Source organism: Sinocyclocheilus grahami, unplaced genomic scaffold, assembly GCF_001515645.1.
Source record: "Sinocyclocheilus grahami isolate Dianchi unplaced genomic scaffold, SAMN03320097.WGS_v1.1 scaffold1071.1, whole genome shotgun sequence".
In the NCBI taxonomy this organism is placed as follows: domain Eukaryota; kingdom Metazoa; phylum Chordata; class Actinopteri; order Cypriniformes; family Cyprinidae; genus Sinocyclocheilus; species Sinocyclocheilus grahami.
Window position 1 is genome coordinate 296193 of NW_015506250.1, and position 22346 is coordinate 318538.

Genomic DNA, 22346 nt, shown 5'->3' on the forward strand with positions numbered 1-22346 from the left:
GTTGTGACGGTGAGAAAATTTTCCCACCAGTTAATCGACATGTGACAACACGGATAATACCGGTATCACTGTGGGGGCGGGGCGTTTCCTCTTTTCCTCGCTTTCCTTCGCTTTTAAATAGCTTGTTAAAGCACCGTGTGCATTTTACTTTCACTTTCAAATAGCGGCAATTCCACGTAAAGCAATTGTTCGTTTATAGTTAGTTTTTTTTATTATTTGAAAGAAAATGCAAACATAGAGATATCGAATATCGTAAACATTTTGACAATATCGAGATATACATTTTTTTATATAATGGCCAGCCCTAATCTGAAGTGGCATTTAGATGTGTTTACACACTGTTTAGTGCAGGACATGAATGCATTTAACCTGTAGTTACAAATGCATTAACAATGTTTTGATATACATAAACATAAAACGTTGAATATTGTTATTTGAAATTATTTAAATAAAAAAAGATACTATAAATGTGAAATTAAGTCCACCAGTAGGTGGCAGCAAGTCACTGTTAATAAGTGAGTCGTTGCGATTGAACCGAATCATTTAAACGGTTGATTAATTCAGGAATGAAACACCGTCATGTTGCTCAGAGACGCAAAACTGTGCTGTGCTTGGAATTATTTTGTTGTCGAAATAGAGCAAAAACAGGCAATATGGTGTCTAAAACGTAAGTCTCTTGATTAACTTCTTGTTTATTGAACTGTTGCAAAAAATCAAATATCACGTTTGTAATCATGGTAATTTTTGGAGAAGAAAACGCCACTCTTTGTGTGATATTGATGAACTATATGAAATTATATAAATGTATACATTTTCTGTCCCCATGTCTTGAATTTTGTGATCATTCTAAATGCATTTTATTAGACTGAATCATGCAGTGAAAGAACGCACTGTAAATGCGCACTAGTCTAGACTTCACGTGATGTATGTGTGCGAGGGGTGTTTTGAATGGTTTTTGCAAAATACTCGATAATGTCAAATCGCACATCGTTAAAACAACAATTACTATATTATCGCAGACGACATATAATCGCACACCCCTATACGAAACATTAAATTTTTTAATGCAATTAATTGTATGTACAGAAATATTTTTGACTTAAAATATATGTAAAAACTCAGTGCTCACCTTATCTCTACACAGACTCTCAATTAGAGCATCGGCCTCTTCCATCCTTCCATACATCACCATTGCGATGCCAACAGCTAGTCCACGCAGGATCTTCTCATGCTGGGTTTCCTGAGCATAGCCCACCATGTCCTCAATGGCCTGGGCCGACTTTGAGCCCAACATCACCAGCCCCAGAGCAAGACCAGCCGCCTCTCCTGTGACAACACCAATTAACAAGATGACCGCGAGCTTAACATAGAATTACAGACCGAATGTTGCCCATTTAAACCTGATTGTTCTGCGTGGTTGCCCAAAATTTGACCAATAGTAACAGCGATGCTTGCCTTCATGATAACTACTGATACAGATGAACTTTTTTTTAATGAAGGTGCCAAAATAAGATGAAAACGCTGCACATGCCTGTTACTGCGTCATCTTGATAGAGGTTTGATTTGAGCAGGTCGTAGACGTCTTGGCGAGCAGTGCCCAGGGCCGCTAACCCGAGTCCCAGAGCGCCACCGTGTCGAACAATCTGCAAAAAAATTTGATGTAGAGTTATTCCTGCTTTCTGGAATTGCAGTGCCGTGAAACTTTATTTGAGCGTGATTATGCACATACATCATTACTGGCATTCTTCAGCTGGCTCAGAAGGTAGTCAATGATGTCCCCTCCGTGATTAGCATGGATCAGCCCAAGAGCGTACAGCCCTCCTCCTTCCTGATAGGCTGATCCAGGTGAGGTGTCTTTGGGCAGGTAAGTTGCCATTAACTGTAGTGCTTCCTTTTCATGGCCCTGCACACAAATGCATACAAATTTAACAAATAAATTAAAAAGTAATAACATTGATTATATTACTTTTTATGAAGAAAATAATATATTCCAGTCACTTTCTACAGACAGAACAAAATATGAGCTTCCTGCTATGTTGAAATGTCTCAATGTTCCGTAATGACAAAGTAATGCAATAACCGGGCTGCATGCATGTGTGTGTATTAGTATACTTTAATTAGTAATTACTAATAATTATAAATGATATTATATTTATAATTATAAAATTGTATTTACTTCACAACATCAGTCGCGTGTTTAAAATAATATCCTTTTGTGATCTGATGCGGCTTCTTGTCACAGAATGAGGCAGAAAATATATTCTATACTGTAATAAAGGCTATGTTGATTAGAAATGGCTGTTAAATATTTACTTAAACATCATGAAAGAACCCGAGATGGCTTGAAGAACACAGATAAACCATATATTGTCGCAGGCAAGTGTTTATTGTCCTTACATTTCATAATACAAAAGTTTAACATTATATCGTTTTATTCAGTTACAGCAATAGCGATGCCTTTATCCATATTAAGAATTTCCTGGAAGGCCATCAGTGTGTTACTTCTGTGATGCATATGTGGAGTTTCTGCGCGGGGGCTCTCTCTGGCTACCAGTATGAATGAAACACACATTACATGCATTTATAGCACTCAATAATGGCCAATTCATCCCATTTTGGGTAAAAATTGGAAAAATAATACCACTGTCAAAAGAAATTAAGTACGCAAATAATAATCCACGCTTTTTCCAGTGTACAGAAGTTTTTTGTTGTTAATTTGTTGCAAAAAACACTCTAATGTGCCAAGCCATTACAACCGAAAACCATGTTTAAAAAACGGAGGTATGTATTGAACTGTGGACTAACTGTATTGTTCATCCGTACTAAATACACAAATAAAACATCTAAAATAAACTAACAAAAACATTCACATCTTAAATCTAAAACCAGAAAACACACACATCTGCTTGGAATTATTTTGTTGTCGAAATAGAGCAAAAACAGGCAATATGGTGTCTAAAACGTAAGTCTCTTGATTAACTTCTTGTTTATTGAACTGTTGCAAAAAATCAAATATCACGTTTGTAATCATGGTAATTTTTGGAGAAGAAAACGCCACTCTTTGTGTGATATTGATGAACTATATGAAATTATATAAATGTATACATTTTCTGTCCCCATGTCTTGAATTTTGTGATCATTCTAAATGCATTTTATTAGACTGAATCATGCAGTGAAAGAACGCACTGTAAATGCGCACTAGTCTAGACTTCACGGGATGTATGTGTGCGAGGGGTGTTTTGAATGGTTTTTGCAAAATACTCGATAATGTCAAATCGCACATCGTTAAAACAACAATTACTATATTATCGCAGACGACATATAATCGCACACCCCTATACGAAACATTAAATTTTTTAATGCAATTAATTGTATGTACAGAAATATTTTTGACTTAAAATATATGTAAAAACTCAGTGCTCACCTTATCTCTACACAGACTCTCAATTAGAGCATCGGCCTCTTCCATCCTTCCATACATCACCATTGCGATGCCAACAGCTAGTCCACGCAGGATCTTCTCATGCTGGGTTTCCTGAGCATAGCCCACCATGTCCTCAATGGCCTGGGCCGACTTTGAGCCCAACATCACCAGCCCCAGAGCAAGACCAGCCGCCTCTCCTGTGACAACACCAATTAACAAGATGACCGCGAGCTTAACATAGAATTACAGACCGAATGTTGCCCATTTAAACCTGATTGTTCTGCGTGGTTGCCCAAAATTTGACCAATAGTAACAGCGATGCTTGCCTTCATGATAACTACTGATACAGATGAACTTTTTTTTAATGAAGGTGCCAAAATAAGATGAAAACGCTGCACATGCCTGTTACTGCGTCATCTTGATAGAGGTTTGATTTGAGCAGGTCGTAGACGTCTTGGCGAGCAGTGCCCAGGGCCGCTAACCCGAGTCCCAGAGCGCCACCGTGTCGAACAATCTGCAAAAAAATTTGATGTAGAGTTATTCCTGCTTTCTGGAATTGCAGTGCCGTGAAACTTTATTTGAGCGTGATTATGCACATACATCATTACTGGCATTCTTCAGCTGGCTCAGAAGGTAGTCAATGATGTCCCCTCCGTGATTAGCATGGATCAGCCCAAGAGCGTACAGCCCTCCTCCTTCCTGATAGGCTGATCCAGGTGAGGTGTCTTTGGGCAGGTAAGTTGCCATTAACTGTAGTGCTTCCTTTTCATGGCCCTGCACACAAATGCATACAAATTTAACAAATAAATTAAAAAGTAATAACATTGATTATATTACTTTTTATGAAGAAAATAATATATTCCAGTCACTTTCTACAGACAGAACAAAATATGAGCTTCCTGCTATGTTGAAATGTCTCAATGTTCCGTAATGACAAAGTAATGCAATAACCGGGCTGCATGCATGTGTGTGTATTAGTATACTTTAATTAGTAATTACTAATAATTATAAATGATATTATATTTATAATTATAAAATTGTATTTACTTCACAACATCAGTCGCGTGTTTAAAATAATATCCTTTTGTGATCTGATGCGGCTTCTTGTCACAGAATGAGGCAGAAAATATATTCTATACTGTAATAAAGGCTATGTTGATTAGAAATGGCTGTTAAATATTTACTTAAACATCATGAAAGAACCCGAGATGGCTTGAAGAACACAGATAAACCATATATTGTCGCAGGCAAGTGTTTATTGTCCTTACATTTCATAATACAAAAGTTTAACATTATATCGTTTTATTCAGTTACAGCAATAGCGATGCCTTTATCCATATTAAGAATTTCCTGGAAGGCCATCAGTGTGTTACTTCTGTGATGCATATGTGGAGTTTCTGCGCGGGGGCTCTCTCTGGCTACCAGTATGAATGAAACACACATTACATGCATTTATAGCACTCAATAATGGCCAATTCATCCCATTTTGGGTAAAAATTGGAAAAATAATACCACTGTCAAAAGAAATTAAGTACGCAAATAATAATCCACGCTTTTTCCAGTGTACAGAAGTTTTTTGTTGTTAATTTGTTGCAAAAAACACTCTAATGTGCCAAGCCATTACAACCGAAAACCATGTTTAAAAAACGGAGGTATGTATTGAACTGTGGACTAACTGTATTGTTCATCCGTACTAAATACACAAATAAAACATCTAAAATAAACTAACAAAAACATTCACATCTTAAATCTAAAACCAGAAAACACACACATCTAAAACAAACAAAAGCAAACAAACAAAACACACATTTATCTAAAACAAAAGCAAACAAACATCTAAAACATACGGAAGTTTTTTTCCTTGTTTTCTCGTTATCTCGACATAATGGGAGTTGTTTTCTCATTATCTCGACATAACAAAAGTTGTTTTCTCGTTATAACGACTTAATTTTCTCGTTATCTCGACATAACAAAAGTTGTTTTCTCGTTATAACAACTTAATTTTCTCGTTATCTCGACATAACGGGAGTTGTTTTCTCGTTATCTCGACAAAGTTTTTATTTTTTTTACAATGATTGTTTGATCTACTGTTGCTATAGTAACGAACTCAACTTTGACACGCATTTGATGGACAGATAATAATAACGATAGTAATAACGTCAACAATACAAAAATAAAGGCTGATCAATCACGGTTGATATTTCCAGAGACAGCACGCTAAACATTTTGTTCGTGTAATTAACATGTTTAAGGTCAAAGCAACACTGCAAACACAGGCGGAGCGCCTTCAGGATGCAGAACTATTCTAAAATCTTTTAGAGCTGCTTGGATTCAACTCACTTTTCATTTTCCTTTTATTTGAAAGAAAATTAAATATAATTTGTAATTTTTAGTAGTCATTATATGCTGTGACTGATATCATGTGCGTTACAAGCTTCTGTTTAAAAAGAGCGTTAATTCATGTGTAGGCCTATGTATGTGTGTGTGTTTGTGTGGTTTCCACAAAGAAATGTAGAGAAAACAAAAGATTACATCACTGTAGAACATCACTGAATTAAATTAGCCTATACACTTTACATATAAATCACATTTCTTATCAATATACATTTAATGATTAACAATAAAGATTAATAATAAGGAAAAGAGGCACATTACAAATATGACACAGAACGCGTTGGTGAAACGAATGCATCTAGCAAGAACTTAATACACAAAATAGTCATATTGATTCAAGCATTTAACATTTATGAACGAATTAAATCTCAGTAATGAACAATATTGCACAATTTATATCGATCACGAGGAAGGTCCTATTCTATCCCAAACGCGTACAGTAAAGTGGACATACAGTATAACCTACAACACCCCATCAGTTATATTCAGGTCAATAGTGCCACCTGTTGGCACAGTTTTGTAACTTAGAGAACAACTTTTGTTATGTCGAGATAACGAGAAAATTAAGTCGTTATAACGAGAAAACAACTTTTGTTATGTCGAGATAACGAGAAAATTAAGTCATTATAACGAGAAAACAAGGAAAAAAAATATATTGCATGGCCGCTTAGAACTTCCGTAAAAACAAAAGCAAACAAACATGTAAAAGAAAAATATAAATATAGCAAACAAACAAAAAGCAACTGAATATCTAAAACTAAAGCAAGCAAACATCTTAAAATCAAACAAACATCTGAAATAATCTAAAGCAAGCAAACATCTTAAAAGCAAACAAATGCAAAACAAACAAAAGCAAACAATCACCAAACTGCTCCCTTTTTGTGGGAAGCGTCTTGAGCATAATGACAATGCTAACCTTATGAATGACGCCAAGACTGGCTGTTGCTGTAAATTTGGCCCAGTTAGTTGCTCTTGCCAGCCACTCCAAATTCTCTCTGTAAAATACAAAGGAGACAATTATCATAATCTGTTTTCTTGTTATCAGTATCATTAGGGATTAGCGAGACTAAGCATGTGAATGTGCTTTACCGTAGAAACTGGTCACTTGTTGTTCCCGTGTGCATGAATGAGTTTGCTATGACCGTCGCTGTGTGACACACCGAATTTCGCACCGCATCCTGAAATGACCCAGGAATAAAACAATTAGCTTACGAATTTGAGTTTACCAACATCTAGGATTTGATTTATACTACATTTACTTCAGCTGATATCAAAGACCATTAGAGGATTTAATCAGTTCAAGAGCTGGATTCTCACCTTTGTGTTTTTGAGGATCATCAGATCTGCGTTGTTGTTTCGAATGAGGAACTGAAGGTGCAGCTCAATGGCCATTTCACCACTTAGTATTTTGATCATTTTTGAGTTCTGGTCTTTGGGCTCACCCTTCTATTTTAAGAAAATACAATTTAAAAAATTGTATACAAGACTGATATCAGATGAGCTAAAAGACTTAGTGATGACTCACCACATCTGCAGCTTTTCCAGCTGGAGAACTTCCAGCTTTATCCTCCGTCTCCATGGCATCACTGAAACAATAACAACATATTCAATTTTTGTTCCAAATCAGATTACAATTTCTTAGATTTCAACCTTTTTGTTAAAATAACCCTCAAGGATGTGAGTTAAAGTGAAGTGATTTTACTATGATTAAGGGGGGTGACTCAAGAAAACTAACTTGAATAAATAAATTTACAAAAACGAAAAATGCAAAGAAAATGAAGCCTCTTTTAGGACCATTATTATTTTTTGCAGTGACGTTTCTAATTGTCAATGACAATGAAATACTGTATGTTTTAATTTTTTCGCATTTAAATAAATGTAAATATGGGGTGGAATAGCCTTCATTTTCTTAATATATAAAAAAAAATGGAAAATACACACATAAAACTACTACTATCATGACGGCTGTATGTGCTTTTTGAAGCTTAACTCTGGCACCCATTCGCTTTTCCACTGCGTGGTACGACTAGTCACGGCTCAGCTCGGTTTGTGTTTCCACTGCAGGTCAGTACTGCTTTAGAGTGGGCAGGATTATTCACATGTCGTTATAGTTGCGCTGCCGTCTACTGCCGCGACTCCTGCAAAACGTTTTCATTCCACGTCGCCCCATCAAGCTCTCGCTGGATCCGCTCCTCTGCTATCAACGAGAGGAACGTCTGTACTTCCTCAACAGACCACGAAACAGACATTTTTTGTTGTTAAAAAAAGGTGCGCTCGTTCAAAACAGTTGCATTCGATCCTTCACTGGCTGTGCCGATTTAAATCTAGTGGTACTGTTGTGCTTGTGTCGCAAGTTCAATGACGCAAGTAGACGATTCTCTCCAGCCAATCCGTGATCAGCAGAGTTTACACGTCACGTTTTGGTAACGGTACGGTTCACTTGGAACCTCAACCGAAGTGGTACTGAAAAAAGTACCAGGTACCAGGTACTGTACCCAGTGGAAAATCCCCCAAAAGTGACCCGTGCCATGCCATACCATGCAGTGGAAAAGCGCCAATATAGACTGAAAGATATGATTTTTCTAAACTCATTTATCAATTCATTTGATACACCAATATGGAAGCAGTAACATGCCTACCTGTCTTTCTCTTGGGTGGGCACAGTACCGGTGTTGGTGGATCCGGGCACCGCGGGGATGGGTGTGCCTACGGTCCGCAGGTTCTGAATGACAGAGGACAGGAACTGCTGGCTGGCACTTTCATACAGGTCAAAGCAGATCTGATAGGCCATCAGGAGGTTATCATCTTTCACAAGCTTCTCCAATATATCGCTCACAGCTTGAGGGTCGTTGAGGAAAATCAGACACTAAGATGAAAAACAACAAAGTGAGAAAGGAATCTCTGAACGCACAGAAGGATAAAGATCAATCCGCTCAGGACAGGTCACCTGGCAAACGTTAATGAAGTCAGGCTTCTCCAGGTTCATGTACAGCTTCACGAGAACTCTGAGAACATCGTTACGAAACTTCTTGTTCTGCATGAGGGACATGCAGATCTTCAGGCTGTAGGCCAGCAAACCACCAATGTCCTTCTGTGGGAAAACCAAACAAGGTCTGAAATATGGTTCTTAAAGGGATAGTTCACCCAAAAATGAAAATTCTGTCATTAATTACTCACCCTCATGTCGTTCCAAACCTGTAAGACCTTCGTTCATCTTTGGAACACAAATTAAGATTTTTTGATGAATTCTGAGAGCTCTCTGACCCTCCATAGACAGCAATGCAATTACCATGATCAAGGCTCAGAAACGTAGCAAGGACAAAGAAAACAAAAAGAACGACTTTATTCAACAATTCGTCTCCTCCGTGTCACCCTATAGCGCCATTTTGGAGAGTATGCAACGAATGTACGCAGATACATTGTTTACGCTTTGATTTGAACGTAAACAGCGTATCCGCGTACATACGTTACTCTCCAAAATGGCGCTATAGGGTGACGCTGAGGAGACGAATTGTTAATAAAGTAGTTATTTTTGTTCTATTTGCACACAAAAAGTATTCTCGTAGCTTCGTAAAATTATGGTTGAACCCCTGATGGGACATGGATTATTTTACCGATGTCCTTGCTACGTTTCTGAGCCTTGATCATGGTAATTACATTGCTGTCTATGGAGGGTCAGAGAGCTCTCAGAATGCATCAAAAATATCTTAATTTGTGTTCCGAAGATGAACGAAGGTCTTACAGGTTTGGAACGACATGAGGGTGAGTAATTAATGACAGAATTTTCATTTTTGGGTGAACTATCCCTTTAAGATTAATATTCAATTCATGACTCTGCAGATAAATAACATACAGATTCCAGGATGGTTTTCTCAAAGATGTCCAAGCGCCGGGTCTCCAGCGCGATGCCGATGGCTTGTTTGTACATGTGATCTCCTAAGCAGCGCTGGAACATCTTGTTGACGATTCCCTCCAGACGAGGATCGATGCTTTTCTTCTCCTCATCCTCTGGCAGCTCGGCATTCTCGACACGCAGTTTGGTGTAATGATCGATACACTTGGCTGATGGGCAAAAAGACAATATATTGACACGGGTTGGTAAGATTTATGTTTTTGAAAGAAGTCTCTTGTGCTCTCCAAGTCAGCATTTATTAGGAATACAACGGATCGGGTGTCAGCCACACCACACGGATACGTTGTTTTTGGTCAAATCAAAGCGTAAATAAATGTAGAAAACGTATCTGTGTGGTGCAGCTGACACAGAACAGCATATGCGGTTTACGTTCAGTGAATAGCCTCTAAAATGGTGCTATGGTGACGCGAAGGAGACGAATTGTTGAATAAAGTTGTTGTTTTTGGTTTTTTTGCATACAAAAAGTATTCTTGTAGCTTTGTAAAATTACGGTTGCACCCCTGATGTCGCATGGATTTTAACAATCTCCTTGCTACGTTTCTGAACCTTGATCGTGTTAGGATCCTTGCTGTCTATCGAGGGTCAGAGAGCTCTCAGAATGCATCAAAAATATCTTAATTTGTGTTCTGAAGATGAATGGTCTTACGGGTTTGAAACGACACGAGGGTGAGTAATTAATGACAGAATTTTTATTTTGGGGTGGAGTAACCCTTTAAAGCGGTCATGACATGAGAAATCAAATTTGCCTTAATCTTTTGGCAGATAAGAGGTCTTTGCACCATTAAAACATCCTGCAAGTTTCATAGCTTAAAACCTCCTCCGCATTATAAACAAAGCATTTATTTGATCAAGCTCCAAAAATGGCTCGTTTGGATCTGAGGGGCAAGATGATGTCACAGGTGAACAATCATTTGCATAAACACTGCCTCCAGAGCAAGACAAATAGTCTTCTCACCATAGGCCCCGCCCACTGACGTTCACGCACTTAACAGCTGACACTTGTCTTGATTATGCAATGCGACACTCATTTAGCGTCACATCAAAAACAAACAGAAATGACAATCACTGCCGCTATCTTGTCTACACTGGATACATTCAACAGATGCGCGTTCACTTTCTGACACAGTGCAGTGTTTCCCACAGACTTGCACTCTATTTGTGGCAGCATATATACAGTGGGTACGGAAAGTATTCAGACCCCCTTAAATTTTTCACTCTTTGTTATATTGCAGCCATTTGCTAAAATCATTTAAGTAATTTTTTTTTCTCATTAATGTACACACAGCACCCCATATTGACAGAAAAACACAGAATTGTTGACATTTTTGCAGATTTATTAAAAAAGAAAAACTGAAATATCACATGGTCCTAAGTATTCAGATCATTTGCTCAGTATTTAGTAGAAGCACCCTTTTGATCTAATACAGCCATGAGTCTTTTTGGGAAAGATGCAACAAGTTTTCACACCTGGATTTGGGGATCCTCTGCCATCCCTCCTTGCAGATCCTCTCCAGTTCGGTCAGGTTGGATGGTAAACGTTGGTGATAAATACTTAAATGATTTTAGCAAATGGCTGCAATATAACAAAGTGAAAAATTTAAGGGGGTCTGAATACTTTCCGTACCCACTGTATATATATATATATATATATATATATGCAAATTCATTCTCTGCCAGCAGGAGGCGCTTAGAGCGGGAGAGATAGCAGTTTCCCCAGTAACGCTGTAATCAATTATGTGCTGCACTCGCAAATGCTGCTCAGGCATTACAGGCAAGATGAAATGAAAATTACATCCATAATTTGTCCACACGCTCGAGTCTGTCGTCAATCGGACAAAATGCGTGAAAGATTGTTCACTTTGACACGTTTGGTTTAAACGGCTCGTTCACATCTTTGTACAGATATCAGAAAGATCTCAGCGTAAGGAACAAGTGGCATGTTTATATTTAATGGCACCCCGGATTGTGTCTGAGGATTGATCGGAGAGTGTTGTTTTGTAAACGAGGCACAGTGTCATGGAGAGTTCACAAAGAAACATTTGTTGAAAGATGAAGCGGTACTAGATCTGACTGCAGCTGCATCACAAACCGTAAGTAAAGAATTTCATAATGCTTTGTCTGGAAATGACCTTGATCATGTTGTCAAAACATGCAATAGCGAGGGGGCGCTGACACTGTTTCCTATGAAGTGACGTTAGCTAATCATAACAGTGGCCGATTACTGACAAGCCTTAGGTCATTTTAGAGAGAGGTTCAGGATGAGGGTTAAAAATAATCCTTTTTACACATATTTATTTGTTTTTTGTGCAAAAAACTTTATTAACATTATAAGTAAACCTCAAGGAACATATATATAAAAAAAAAAAAAAAAATACATGTCATGACCCCTTTAAAATACCTGTTTTGGGAAGTATTCTGGTAAGCTTATGTCTTAAAGTCCCCCTGTGGTGAAAATCAAGTTTTTTTATGTTGTTTATTTGTCTGTGTGGTGTTTTTAATATGCTTTTAGACAAACCATGTGCCAATCCATTTATCAACACCATTGCTGAGTATTTTCTCCTTAAAACTGTAACTTCCCAAAGGCAGTCACAGAAACGCGGTTTGAAACAGCCTTTGTTTTGCTACGTCACAAAATTCAATAACCAATCACGTCAAGGGATCCTATCCTTAGCATATCATTAACTGTGCTGCAAAGCAGAGGGTCTGGTGAGAAGGCAGCCAGGTTAATACGGTAACAGTTACTGTATGAGAAAATTATTTTCACAAGAAAAAAAACATTTAAATGTGTCATTTTGATGATCAACAATGCGTTTTAAAGGATACAATTTTTGACTACAGGGGGACTGAGAAAGAAACCGGATGCGTGTCAGTATTAGGTCCGTGCATTTGGTCTTTGAGATAGCGGCCCATTAATACTTGCTTCTGTCTGCTAATCAAACAACACCATGTATTTAACTTATGCAGTGAGCACTGTTGTGCTATTTTACACTTAATTACATTTCTGCACCTGAATGCTACTGTTACTGTCTTTATTTGTAACTGTGTTTTGTTGTATTCATCTATGCTTGTAATTTGTGTAATTATTCTTGTTTTATTACTGACTTTATTAGTTAAGCTGGTAGTTTTTGCTGCGGTATAGAAGTACTTAAAGTTTTCAGTAATAAATGATAAGCAAACTTTTTATTTTTTTTTTTGGCTGATCCGAAACATATTTTGTGATCCGTTGCACCATTGGCGTTTATGTGATCAAAGATACAGTAAAACAGTAATACTGTGAAATATTCTAACAATTTCAAGTTGTGACGATGGTCAAAAAACAAAGCCGATTTGATGGTCAAATAACATTTCCGATTATTATCAGTGTTGGAGACAACTGCTTAATATTTTTTAAGCTTCTTTAAATGAGTAGAACGTTCAAAAGAACAACATTTGAAATGTCAATCTTTTGTAACACAAATGTCTTTACTATCAAATTTGCTGAATAGAAGTATTAATTGCTTTTAAATTAATTTCAGAGACAGCTCTTCACTTACCAATAATTGTCTCCACATATTCTGAATTGTCACTGACATTGAAGAGATCTCCAGCACCCAGTGCATAGTTTAAAGACTCCTCAAAAGCTCCGAGGTGGTAAAACACTTTAGAAGCCACCAGCGCAGCAAACTCTCTGCTACAAAACGTCTCATCCTCATACAGGACCTCGCTGACGGAGAAAAACTTAGTTCATCACATCACTGGTATCTAAACATTCATATGAAATTGTTCATCACTTTTACACTACAATGGTATTATTGTAATGGCAAAATATCTCTTCAATCAAAATTTTTGAACAATAACTTATTATGATTATTAATTACTATTTTTTACACTTTAATAGTATTATTACTACTGCTTACTAATTTTTACGCTTTATTGTATTTTTGAAATAATATTTCTTCTTTTAGCTTTATGATTTAAAAAATATAAAATGAAAATAACAATGACAATTATCACAAAATTATAAAAGTAAATAAATAAAGAAACATAACACTGTTACAATAATACTACTGTATTGTAAAAAGACAAGCAATTAATAACAAGAGGAATTATTACTATTCACAATAGAATGTTTTATTTAAATTATAATTATAATATATTTTAAATTATAATAAATATATTACTATTCCAATAATGCTACAGTCCTGTAAAAAAAATTTAAATAAACATTGCAAACAAAAATAAATATATTACTATTTCTTTCCTATTATAGTATTACAAGACAAACTCAAGTAATTACTAATAATAGAAATTAGTAGTAGTATTTCAATTGTATTTTTACTTTTAATTAAAATTTTAAAAATTAGAAAATCCCTATAAAATACCACTAATTTCACTATTACTATATTATTGCTATTATACAATAAAAATGAGAATTAAATAATAATTTTGTTTACAGAACAGCTGTAAAATTACAATATTACAATTGTTTCCCTCAAGATTCATGCTGTTCACATGGGGTACACTTTACATTAAAAAAAATAAAATTATACACATACATACATACATATACATATACATCAAATTGTGAAACTCGTGTATTAAATAAATTCAATGCACACAGACTGAAGTAGTTTAAGTCTTTGGTTCTTTTAATTGTGATGATTTTGGCTCACATTTAACCTCACCCCTGCTTAAACAGGTTTGAACAATTTAGATGAGTTCACGGCAGTTTTATGTGCAATTCTCTTCTAAAACAATCAATGCTACTTACATTTTGTCTACAGACTCTGAAATCTCAGCCCAAAAGTCATTGACAATGGAGTTTAGTTTATGTAGAGCAAACTCCTTTAAAAGAAAAACACAAGATTGTTAATGCCACCTCAGTATAAGCAGCTCTGATGTGTTAGACAGAGCTCATCTGTACCTTGAGCTGCGGCTCGTCTTCATCCAGGAGGGAAATGATACCAGCTGCAAAACAGCAAAACCCCATCAGTACAGTATATACAGTCTGTGTATATATCCATCCATCCATCCATCTATCTATCCGTCAGTTAACTTATATCAGTCTCTTCTATGTTGTGTTTAATGACAGTGACAAGACAGATCTGCTAAAGAACATCCTCAGACATCCGTTTCAGTCACAAATAACAGATACATGGCTTTGTGACATTTATGCAGTAAAAACAATACTGACACATAACACATCACATGTTTAATAACTCGCGCTAATTTCTTAGTTTCGGTGGCCGATGTAAACTAGCCACTGAAGTCAAAGTCATTAGAAATGACATTAGCAAACAGTTACACTATCACCACTGCTTTTAGGGGCTAAAGTAGACCATACACGAGTACATTTATTAGCAGAAAGCACAAATAACGTCGTAGAGCTCGCTGAAGTCACAGATGCGCCGTGCTAGCCGTTAGCTGTGTGACTCAGCTAAATCAAACGCGCTCTTTCTGGTTCACTCACCGGCTGAAGTGATCATGTCTGTCTATGACCGTCACCGGATCTCCTCCAGCACAACGATTTAAACACACAAACAGTGAGGAGAAGAAGAATAAAGTCTATTTCACTCTCAATGAGGAGCGATCGACTGCTATTACACAACAGCAGCAGCAGCGGCGGCGGAGGCTCAAACTCATCTGACAATGAGCGCTTGTGCGGGACGCGCCGGAACTCTGCCTGAAGATATCGCTTGCTGTTTGGTGTAAAATCACATACTGCGGAATACATGGACGTGGCAGTTAGCAGGTACTATAAAAGTATTCTTTAATGGGTCATAGCAATTATTTTTAAATTCATATTTTAGTTAGGCAAGAGTAAAAAATAACTGTTTCTAGACAGGCTTTGAGACGGTCAACCCTACAGCGGCTCTTCTTCTCTGCAGTTCGGAGAAGAGCATTTGAAGCGGCTGGTTTATCTGCCACTCGATGGTCTAACATGCAGAGCGGATGCATTTCTGTTTTTTAAAGCTGAAAGTAAAATAACAAAATAACATTAAATTAATTAACAAAATAACATAAAATAAAATAACACAATAAAATAAAATGACATCAAATAAATTAACAAAATAACATAAAGTTAAATTAAATAACATAACATAAAATAAAATAACAAAATAAAATAACATAAAATAAATTAACAAAATAACAAAGTTAAATTAAATAACATAGCATAACATAACATAAAATAACAAAATAATATAACATAAAATAACAAAATAATATAACATAAAATAACAAAATAATATAACATAAAATAACAAAATAAAATAAAAACATGGAACAAATTATTTTGTTTTTAAATCTCAAATAAAATAAAAACATGGAACAAATTCCTGTTTTAAAATCTCAAATAAAATAAAAACATGGAACAAATTCCTGTTTTAAAATCTCAAATAAAATAAAAACATGGAACAAATTCCTGTTTTAAAATCTCAAATAAAATAAAAACATGGAACAAATTCCTGTTTTAAAATCTCAAATAAAATAAAAACATGGAACAAATTCCTGTTTTAAAATCTCAAATAAAATAAAAACATGGAACAAATTCCTGTTTTAAAATCTCAAATAAAATAAAAACATGGAACAAATTCCTGTTTTAAAATCTCAAATAAAATAAAAACATGGAACAAATTCCTGTTTTAAAATCTCAAATAAAATAAAAACATGGAACAAATTCCTGTTTTAAAATCTCAAATAAAATAAAAACATGGAACAAATTCCTGTTTTAAAATCTCAAATAAAATAAAAACATGGAACAAATTCCTGTTTTAAAATCTCAAATAAAATAAAAACATGGAACAAATTCCTGTTTTAAAATCTCAAATAAAATAAAAACATGGAACAAATTCCTGTTTTAAAATCTCAAATAAAATAAAAACATGGAACAAATTCCTGTTTTAAAATCTCAAATAAAATAAAAACATGGAACAAATTCCTGTTTTAAAATCTCAAATAAAATAAAAACATGGAACAAATTCCTGTTTTAAAATCTCAAATAAAATAAAAACATGGAACAAATTCCTGTTTTAAAATCTCAAATAAAATAAAAACATGGAACAAATTCCTGTTTTAAAATCTCAAATAAAATAAAAACATGGAACAAATTCCTGTTTTAAAATCTCAAATAAAATAAAAACATGGAACAAATTCCTGTTTTAAAATCTCAAATAAAATAAAAACATGGAACAAATTCCTGTTTTAAAATCTCAAATAAAATAAAAACATGGAACAAATTCCTGTTTTAAAATCTCAAATAAAATAAAAACATGGAACAAATTCCATTGTTTTTGAATCTCAAATAAAATAAAATAAATTAATGAATGAATGGTAACTTTTTATCTCACAATTCGGACCATTTTCTCTTAATTCTATAATATCTATTGTGCCGGAAAGCTTCCATAGGACCAAATAAAATTAGAATAAAAAATGTCAGCCTACAGTATGTTTGTACATTTATAGTGTTGATTTTAGTCATTTTAATAGTTTAATTAGATTGTTTTAATTGAACTTACTTCCCCCCGTCCCCTGGTTGAGAACTGCTGTTTTAAAGTATCCTGTAGGCCTATTTTACGAAGTGAAAAACCTCTCCAAAACGATTCAGTGCGTGAGTGTGATCCGTTTGAATCAATCGGAATGAATCATGAAAAGAACCGACTCAAATGAATCACTCGTTTCCAATACACTGATTCAGTAGTTCAGATTGAAAACAGCCTGCAGACGAAAACAGTCAAGCATGTATGTCCAGTGCATGTTTACATAGAAAATCTATGAAAAGGTACAGCAGAGGAACGCAAAAATGCGTTCTGTGTGAACGACAAGTCATAAAGTACGACCGAGGTAGCCTAATGTAAACTCTTCCATTTTCATTTATTCCCCAATATGGCTTGTATATGTCTTGTTTTCTTCAGAATCACATGAAGGACTCCTGCCTGAAGTACAAAATACCTTATTTATTGGTCAGTCGATGCAACAACTTTGAATTTATTTTATTCAAAAACAACAGTTGATGCAGTAGTCAATCACATTGTTCAGGAATTGTCACATTAGATTGTTTAATACTATTAAACTCTCTGTGTTACTGTGATAATAGTGATATATCCTTCTGAGATAACACAAAATGCATAATTTGTAATGCTCTAGCAGCCTTTCATTGCCTTCATCTCTCATTTCTCCAAATCTTCCTGACTGGTAAGTCATAGTGCAAGAGTATATGACCTGCGTAGCACACAGGCACACAGTTTGAGGCTTGTTCTTCATCCATTTTTGGTCTATTTGCAAATTCGTCAATCTGTTGTGGGCCGCATCTGCAGGGAAGTCCTTCCTCGGTCGCATGTGGATTGGCTGGAAGAGTTACAATTGAGCGATTAGTTGATAGTGAAACAACAGGTTTGAGTCTGAATGCAAAACAACATCCTCATACCTTGCTGCCAACTATTAGTGTTTACGTCAGCCTGTCCTCTGTGCGTCTTTCTGAAAACTCCAGGGAAACTTTTCAGTGGCCAAAACAAACTGCTTTTACCGCCAACGGCGCTATCTGCAACATAAAGAGCCATTGAGAAAGGACTCATTAATCGCATTATTTATTTCTTCTAGGGGCCTCGATTCATTATAGTCTCCCAAATCATGCGATTCAGCCAGAGTTGTGGCCTACATAGTAATCCAAAAGCTGAAAAGATGCTAGATGGGCAGCACACTCGGCTATCATGCCACAAACTACTGTCTAGATAAACAGCGCACTGTATTTTTAGGCTATTATGCTAAAAAGGCTGGTGTTTTATGGCAATGATACCCCACAATGCTGTCTATGTAGGTTCCTCGGGAGGTTTTTAAGAAGATAATTGGCACAAATGCTGTCTAGCTAGGAAGCGAGAAAACAAGTCGGTCCAGACCACATAAGGAGGTCACCATGATGACCAATGGCTTAACGGTTTCTGAAACCAGAATCTTACGCAAACGTACAATTTTCGTGCAAATGCATGAAGGTCTACCCCTAAAGCTAACCGTCAATGGGGCGTAAGCAGATCTACTAAGACATATTAATGAGACCGTACGAATACATATGAATTCTCGTGTTTTCCAATGCAAGTAAGTGTTCTGCGTAAATAGCGCGAGATGCTTCAAAAGTCACGAGCAAGGTGATCAAATGTGTACGTTTATAGGAAAAACAATGGAAAAGCAGTGCGGCTAAATGCAAACACATGTTGTTGCTATTAAAAACGCAACATGAGGGGGAGTGGAATTAAAAAAAAAAAAAACGTTAAAGGCCCATTCAAACCAATGACGATAACTAAAACGATAACAATTGTAGCGATTCAGCTCATGGGGAAATATGAATAATTAATCATAACTAGTTATAATTAATTACAAATATTTAGATCTGCTGTAGATATTTACTTGACCTCTCAGGGTCAACTGTCTGTCAATTCTAAGAACGTTAATTTCGTGGTTAAGGGAAATAGCTTTCTTACTGTACAATTCTGCAAAGAGCTTGTAGCATAAATCTGCATGATTAAGTGACTCCAGTTATGAGCAAACAATGAACAACATCAAGTGTGATACAAGTAAGACTTTATTAACTACATAAACACTTACACTAGTCTAACATACTACATAAACACTTAAACTGGTCTAACATACACATAAACACGTAAACTGGTCTAACATACACATACACACACACACGCACGCATACAGTTGGTATAGGAAAGGGTTAAAGCTTAACACAGTAGAGAGAAGAGAAATAAGAATATGAAACTATGGTACCATTTGATATTCAGCAGATTTACAGCCTGAAGGAAACATCAGATTCTTAGTTCAAACACACCTTTGTAAAAAGGTGCAAATGATACCTAATGTATCAATTAATAAGACTAAATTTGAATACTTGCACGTCTCATCTGTCTGAAAGAGAGGTTTGATGCAATCTGAAGGTCCCAGTTGATCTTTGCTGAAGTTGGTTGATGAAAAAGAACCAGTTTGAGTCAGAGAATCTTGGTGAATGGAAAAGTCAAGGCCGAAGCCTGGCACGAACTTAGGATGTCCTGGAGCGTTGGAGCTCACATCTTCTCAAAACCTAACAGAACCACCGACTCTGGGCGGGTCACTGAATGTGAGGCCTTTAAAGTCTGCGAAGATTCACGCCTCTCAAGAGGGCTTGTCCAATGAGAAAGACGGTAATCCCAAGTGGGAGTTTGGACATACTGGGTAGTTTTATGACTCTTTGTGTGGAAGCATGGTAATTTGCATATGGAACGTGAATCGAAATTACTAAAGATTCTCAGGACACTAATATATTGCCTATGTACCAACATATAATATACACTCTCGTTTAGATCATCAGAAGGCGAATTCAAAGATACTAAATGTGGTAGGATTACAAATAGGTAAAATGACAGGAATGAGTGTTTCCATCATAAGCCTGCATAAAACAGTATAAAATAACAAAGACAACATACACGATGACCTGAAGGATATGTGTGTTCATTCAAAGAAAGGTTTTCCTATGGATTAATTAGAAAAGAGTCAATTTCTACTGGGCACTGTGTCTCTTTCTAATTCAAAGGCAGTGATTTTCCCTACTTACATTCCATTAGGTCGTAAATGGCTCTGGTCTAGCAAAGGTGTCGTGGTTGCCATGGTAATCAGTGGCCTGTGGTCATTCGCAGACATCCTGGCGCCCAGTCTATTTGGTGAGGGGTCTGTGACGACTTGTTAATCTAATGAATAACTGATTTGTTAAATCAAATGAAAAATGGTGTGTCTGATTGGTCCAGACGCTACACAATGAAGGTTTAATTATCATCCTAAATCTGTGAGTGTAGGGAAGTTCACGCTACAGCTATACGGATAACGACAGATACTGAGAACAATATTGTTTTAATCACTTTCAGTGATTTTTTTTTTCAGCTGATGAACGATAAAAACTTTGACAGCCAATCAGAATTCAGTGACTTTGAAGAGCTCAAACATTTAAAGTGGTAGACGGCAAAACGGCAGGGCGTGCTTATAATACACAGAACAATATTGTGCGTTGATGTGGACACTAATATAATTATCATTATAGTTATCTTTTTAGCTATCGTGAACGGTCTAAAGACTTTTTTCAGTGCTGTGTTTTTAGAATGCAAGTACATGTGTAAAATGCTGCAAAAAGACACAAGTGCGATGGTTAAGTGTACATAGAAAAACTATTTTGCAATTTGGCGAATTGATTCGTACAATCTCAGTCGTGCATTTTCGTACAATCTGCTTACCGGGTGGGGTTAAGGGCGGTCCATCATGTTTCCTTTTTTCAAAAAAATCATAAAATCATCATCCCATCATAGAAATTCATACGAAATTGCCTTGTCGCAAAGTAGTTGCGTTTTCACATGAAATCATGTTGGAGTGATGCCCAACAGAACAGGAGTCCACTGGCTTGGCTCTCTGACCTGCAGACATTGAGCTCTTCACAGCCCTGCAGGTGTTCCACCTGATCTCCTGCAACACATCCGGGGACTTTGTGACATAACGTCCGGTCCATGTGGCCTGTGGGGGGTGGTTAGTGAACACTGCTCGCAGTGATCGTTCCAGTAACTCCACTGAATCGAGACTCACTGATTGATCACAGTCGGTGTGAACGAGTCCCAGCAGAGCAGGACGGAGCGCGTCTCTCTTTATCCGCGCTCTCACATCCTTCAGGATCTCCCTTGTAGCGTCTCGACCAATCTGACACACTAATTTTTATTTGATTTAACAAATCAATTATTCATTAGATTAACAAATCGTCACAGTCCCCTCACTCAATAAACTGGATGCCAGGATTTCTGCTGAACACCATCCCCCACCTTGGTCACCATGACAACTAATCATGATATCACTGGTTTTATGACTTCCCCCGAAATGCACCTAACAAACACACCTGGTTCTCTTTATGACACGCATAATCGTGTTTGAAGATGAATATGATCACGGAGCATTTAATGGCTCTCTGCTTTCTGCCGATGATTCGGTTTGAGCTCACGGTTTTGTTCTGGAGTGGATCTGGTTTCTCGCTCTTGCAGTGATCGTAGGAACTCGGTTCGGATCGATCTGTGTGCGATTGGTCAGGGCTGCACACGGTTGTTTGGATTTTGATTTCGCCGTTGCTGTTGCCGGTGTTGTGCCAAATTCTGCACCCCTGCCAGATTATGCACCCCCTCGTTGAAGTCGTTACCCGATTGCCTAATCCCAACCCCACCCCTAATTCTAACCCCTCCCCCACACCTACACCTAAACCTACCAATACTAGGGGGTGCATAATCTGGCAGGGTGCAAATTTTGGCACTACACCGGTACAGTCGCTGGTTTCTTCGCGCTCCCTGTTATTAAACATATCAGTGATGAAGTCTTGTAATGCGCCGGTGTCTCCATCAGGTCCTCTCACAGCGCCGATTAAATGAATGTTACTTTTTCCACCGATCTGATGCAGAATTTGTTGGAATGGATCATCACGCTCGCTTTCTGCAGCCATTACCGTCTTCACCGGACACCTCGTTTATTTCTTTACAATAAGACAAAGTTGTCCACACACAAAACTTATTTAAAAAACTCACTCGAGAGCATTCTGACGACGAGCTCTCGCAGGGACAGTGGACATGTCTCGGCCTCGTG

At 36.7% G+C, this 22346-nt stretch overlaps 2 protein-coding genes across 3 annotated transcripts in view; both read right to left on the bottom strand.

Annotated features, from left to right (window-relative positions):
* Nucleotides 1-15372, bottom strand: part of psmd1 (proteasome 26S subunit, non-ATPase 1) — a 57383-nt gene extending 42011 nt beyond the window's left edge. For both annotated transcript variants that reach the window (XM_016251826.1, XM_016251827.1), the window contains exons 1-14: nucleotides 15181-15372; nucleotides 14635-14678; nucleotides 14482-14555; nucleotides 13265-13434; nucleotides 9672-9880; nucleotides 8766-8909; nucleotides 8458-8684; nucleotides 7344-7404; nucleotides 7136-7264; nucleotides 6908-6996; nucleotides 6735-6813; nucleotides 4025-4198; nucleotides 3827-3938; nucleotides 3425-3621 (exon numbers count right to left, since the gene is read on the bottom strand). In XM_016251826.1, the coding sequence (XP_016107312.1) occupies nucleotides 3425-3621; nucleotides 3827-3938; nucleotides 4025-4198; nucleotides 6735-6813; nucleotides 6908-6996; nucleotides 7136-7264; nucleotides 7344-7404; nucleotides 8458-8684; nucleotides 8766-8909; nucleotides 9672-9880; nucleotides 13265-13434; nucleotides 14482-14555; nucleotides 14635-14678; nucleotides 15181-15196 (1725 nt within the window). In that variant the 5' untranslated portion in view covers nucleotides 15197-15372. The remainder of the gene's footprint in view (nucleotides 1-3424; nucleotides 3622-3826; nucleotides 3939-4024; nucleotides 4199-6734; nucleotides 6814-6907; nucleotides 6997-7135; nucleotides 7265-7343; nucleotides 7405-8457; nucleotides 8685-8765; nucleotides 8910-9671; nucleotides 9881-13264; nucleotides 13435-14481; nucleotides 14556-14634; nucleotides 14679-15180) is intronic.
* A 2302-nt stretch (nucleotides 15373-17674) lies between these two features.
* LOC107566378 (uncharacterized) lies at nucleotides 17675-22346 on the bottom strand. The gene is made up of 5 exons (XM_016251816.1): nucleotides 22031-22346; nucleotides 21607-21853; nucleotides 21146-21404; nucleotides 18136-18249; nucleotides 17675-18056 (listed from the first exon to the last, which is right to left on the bottom strand). The coding sequence occupies exons 1-5, from the start codon at nucleotides 22204-22206 to the stop codon at nucleotides 17872-17874; spliced, it is 981 nt and encodes a 326-aa protein (XP_016107302.1). The 5' UTR covers nucleotides 22207-22346; the 3' UTR covers nucleotides 17675-17871.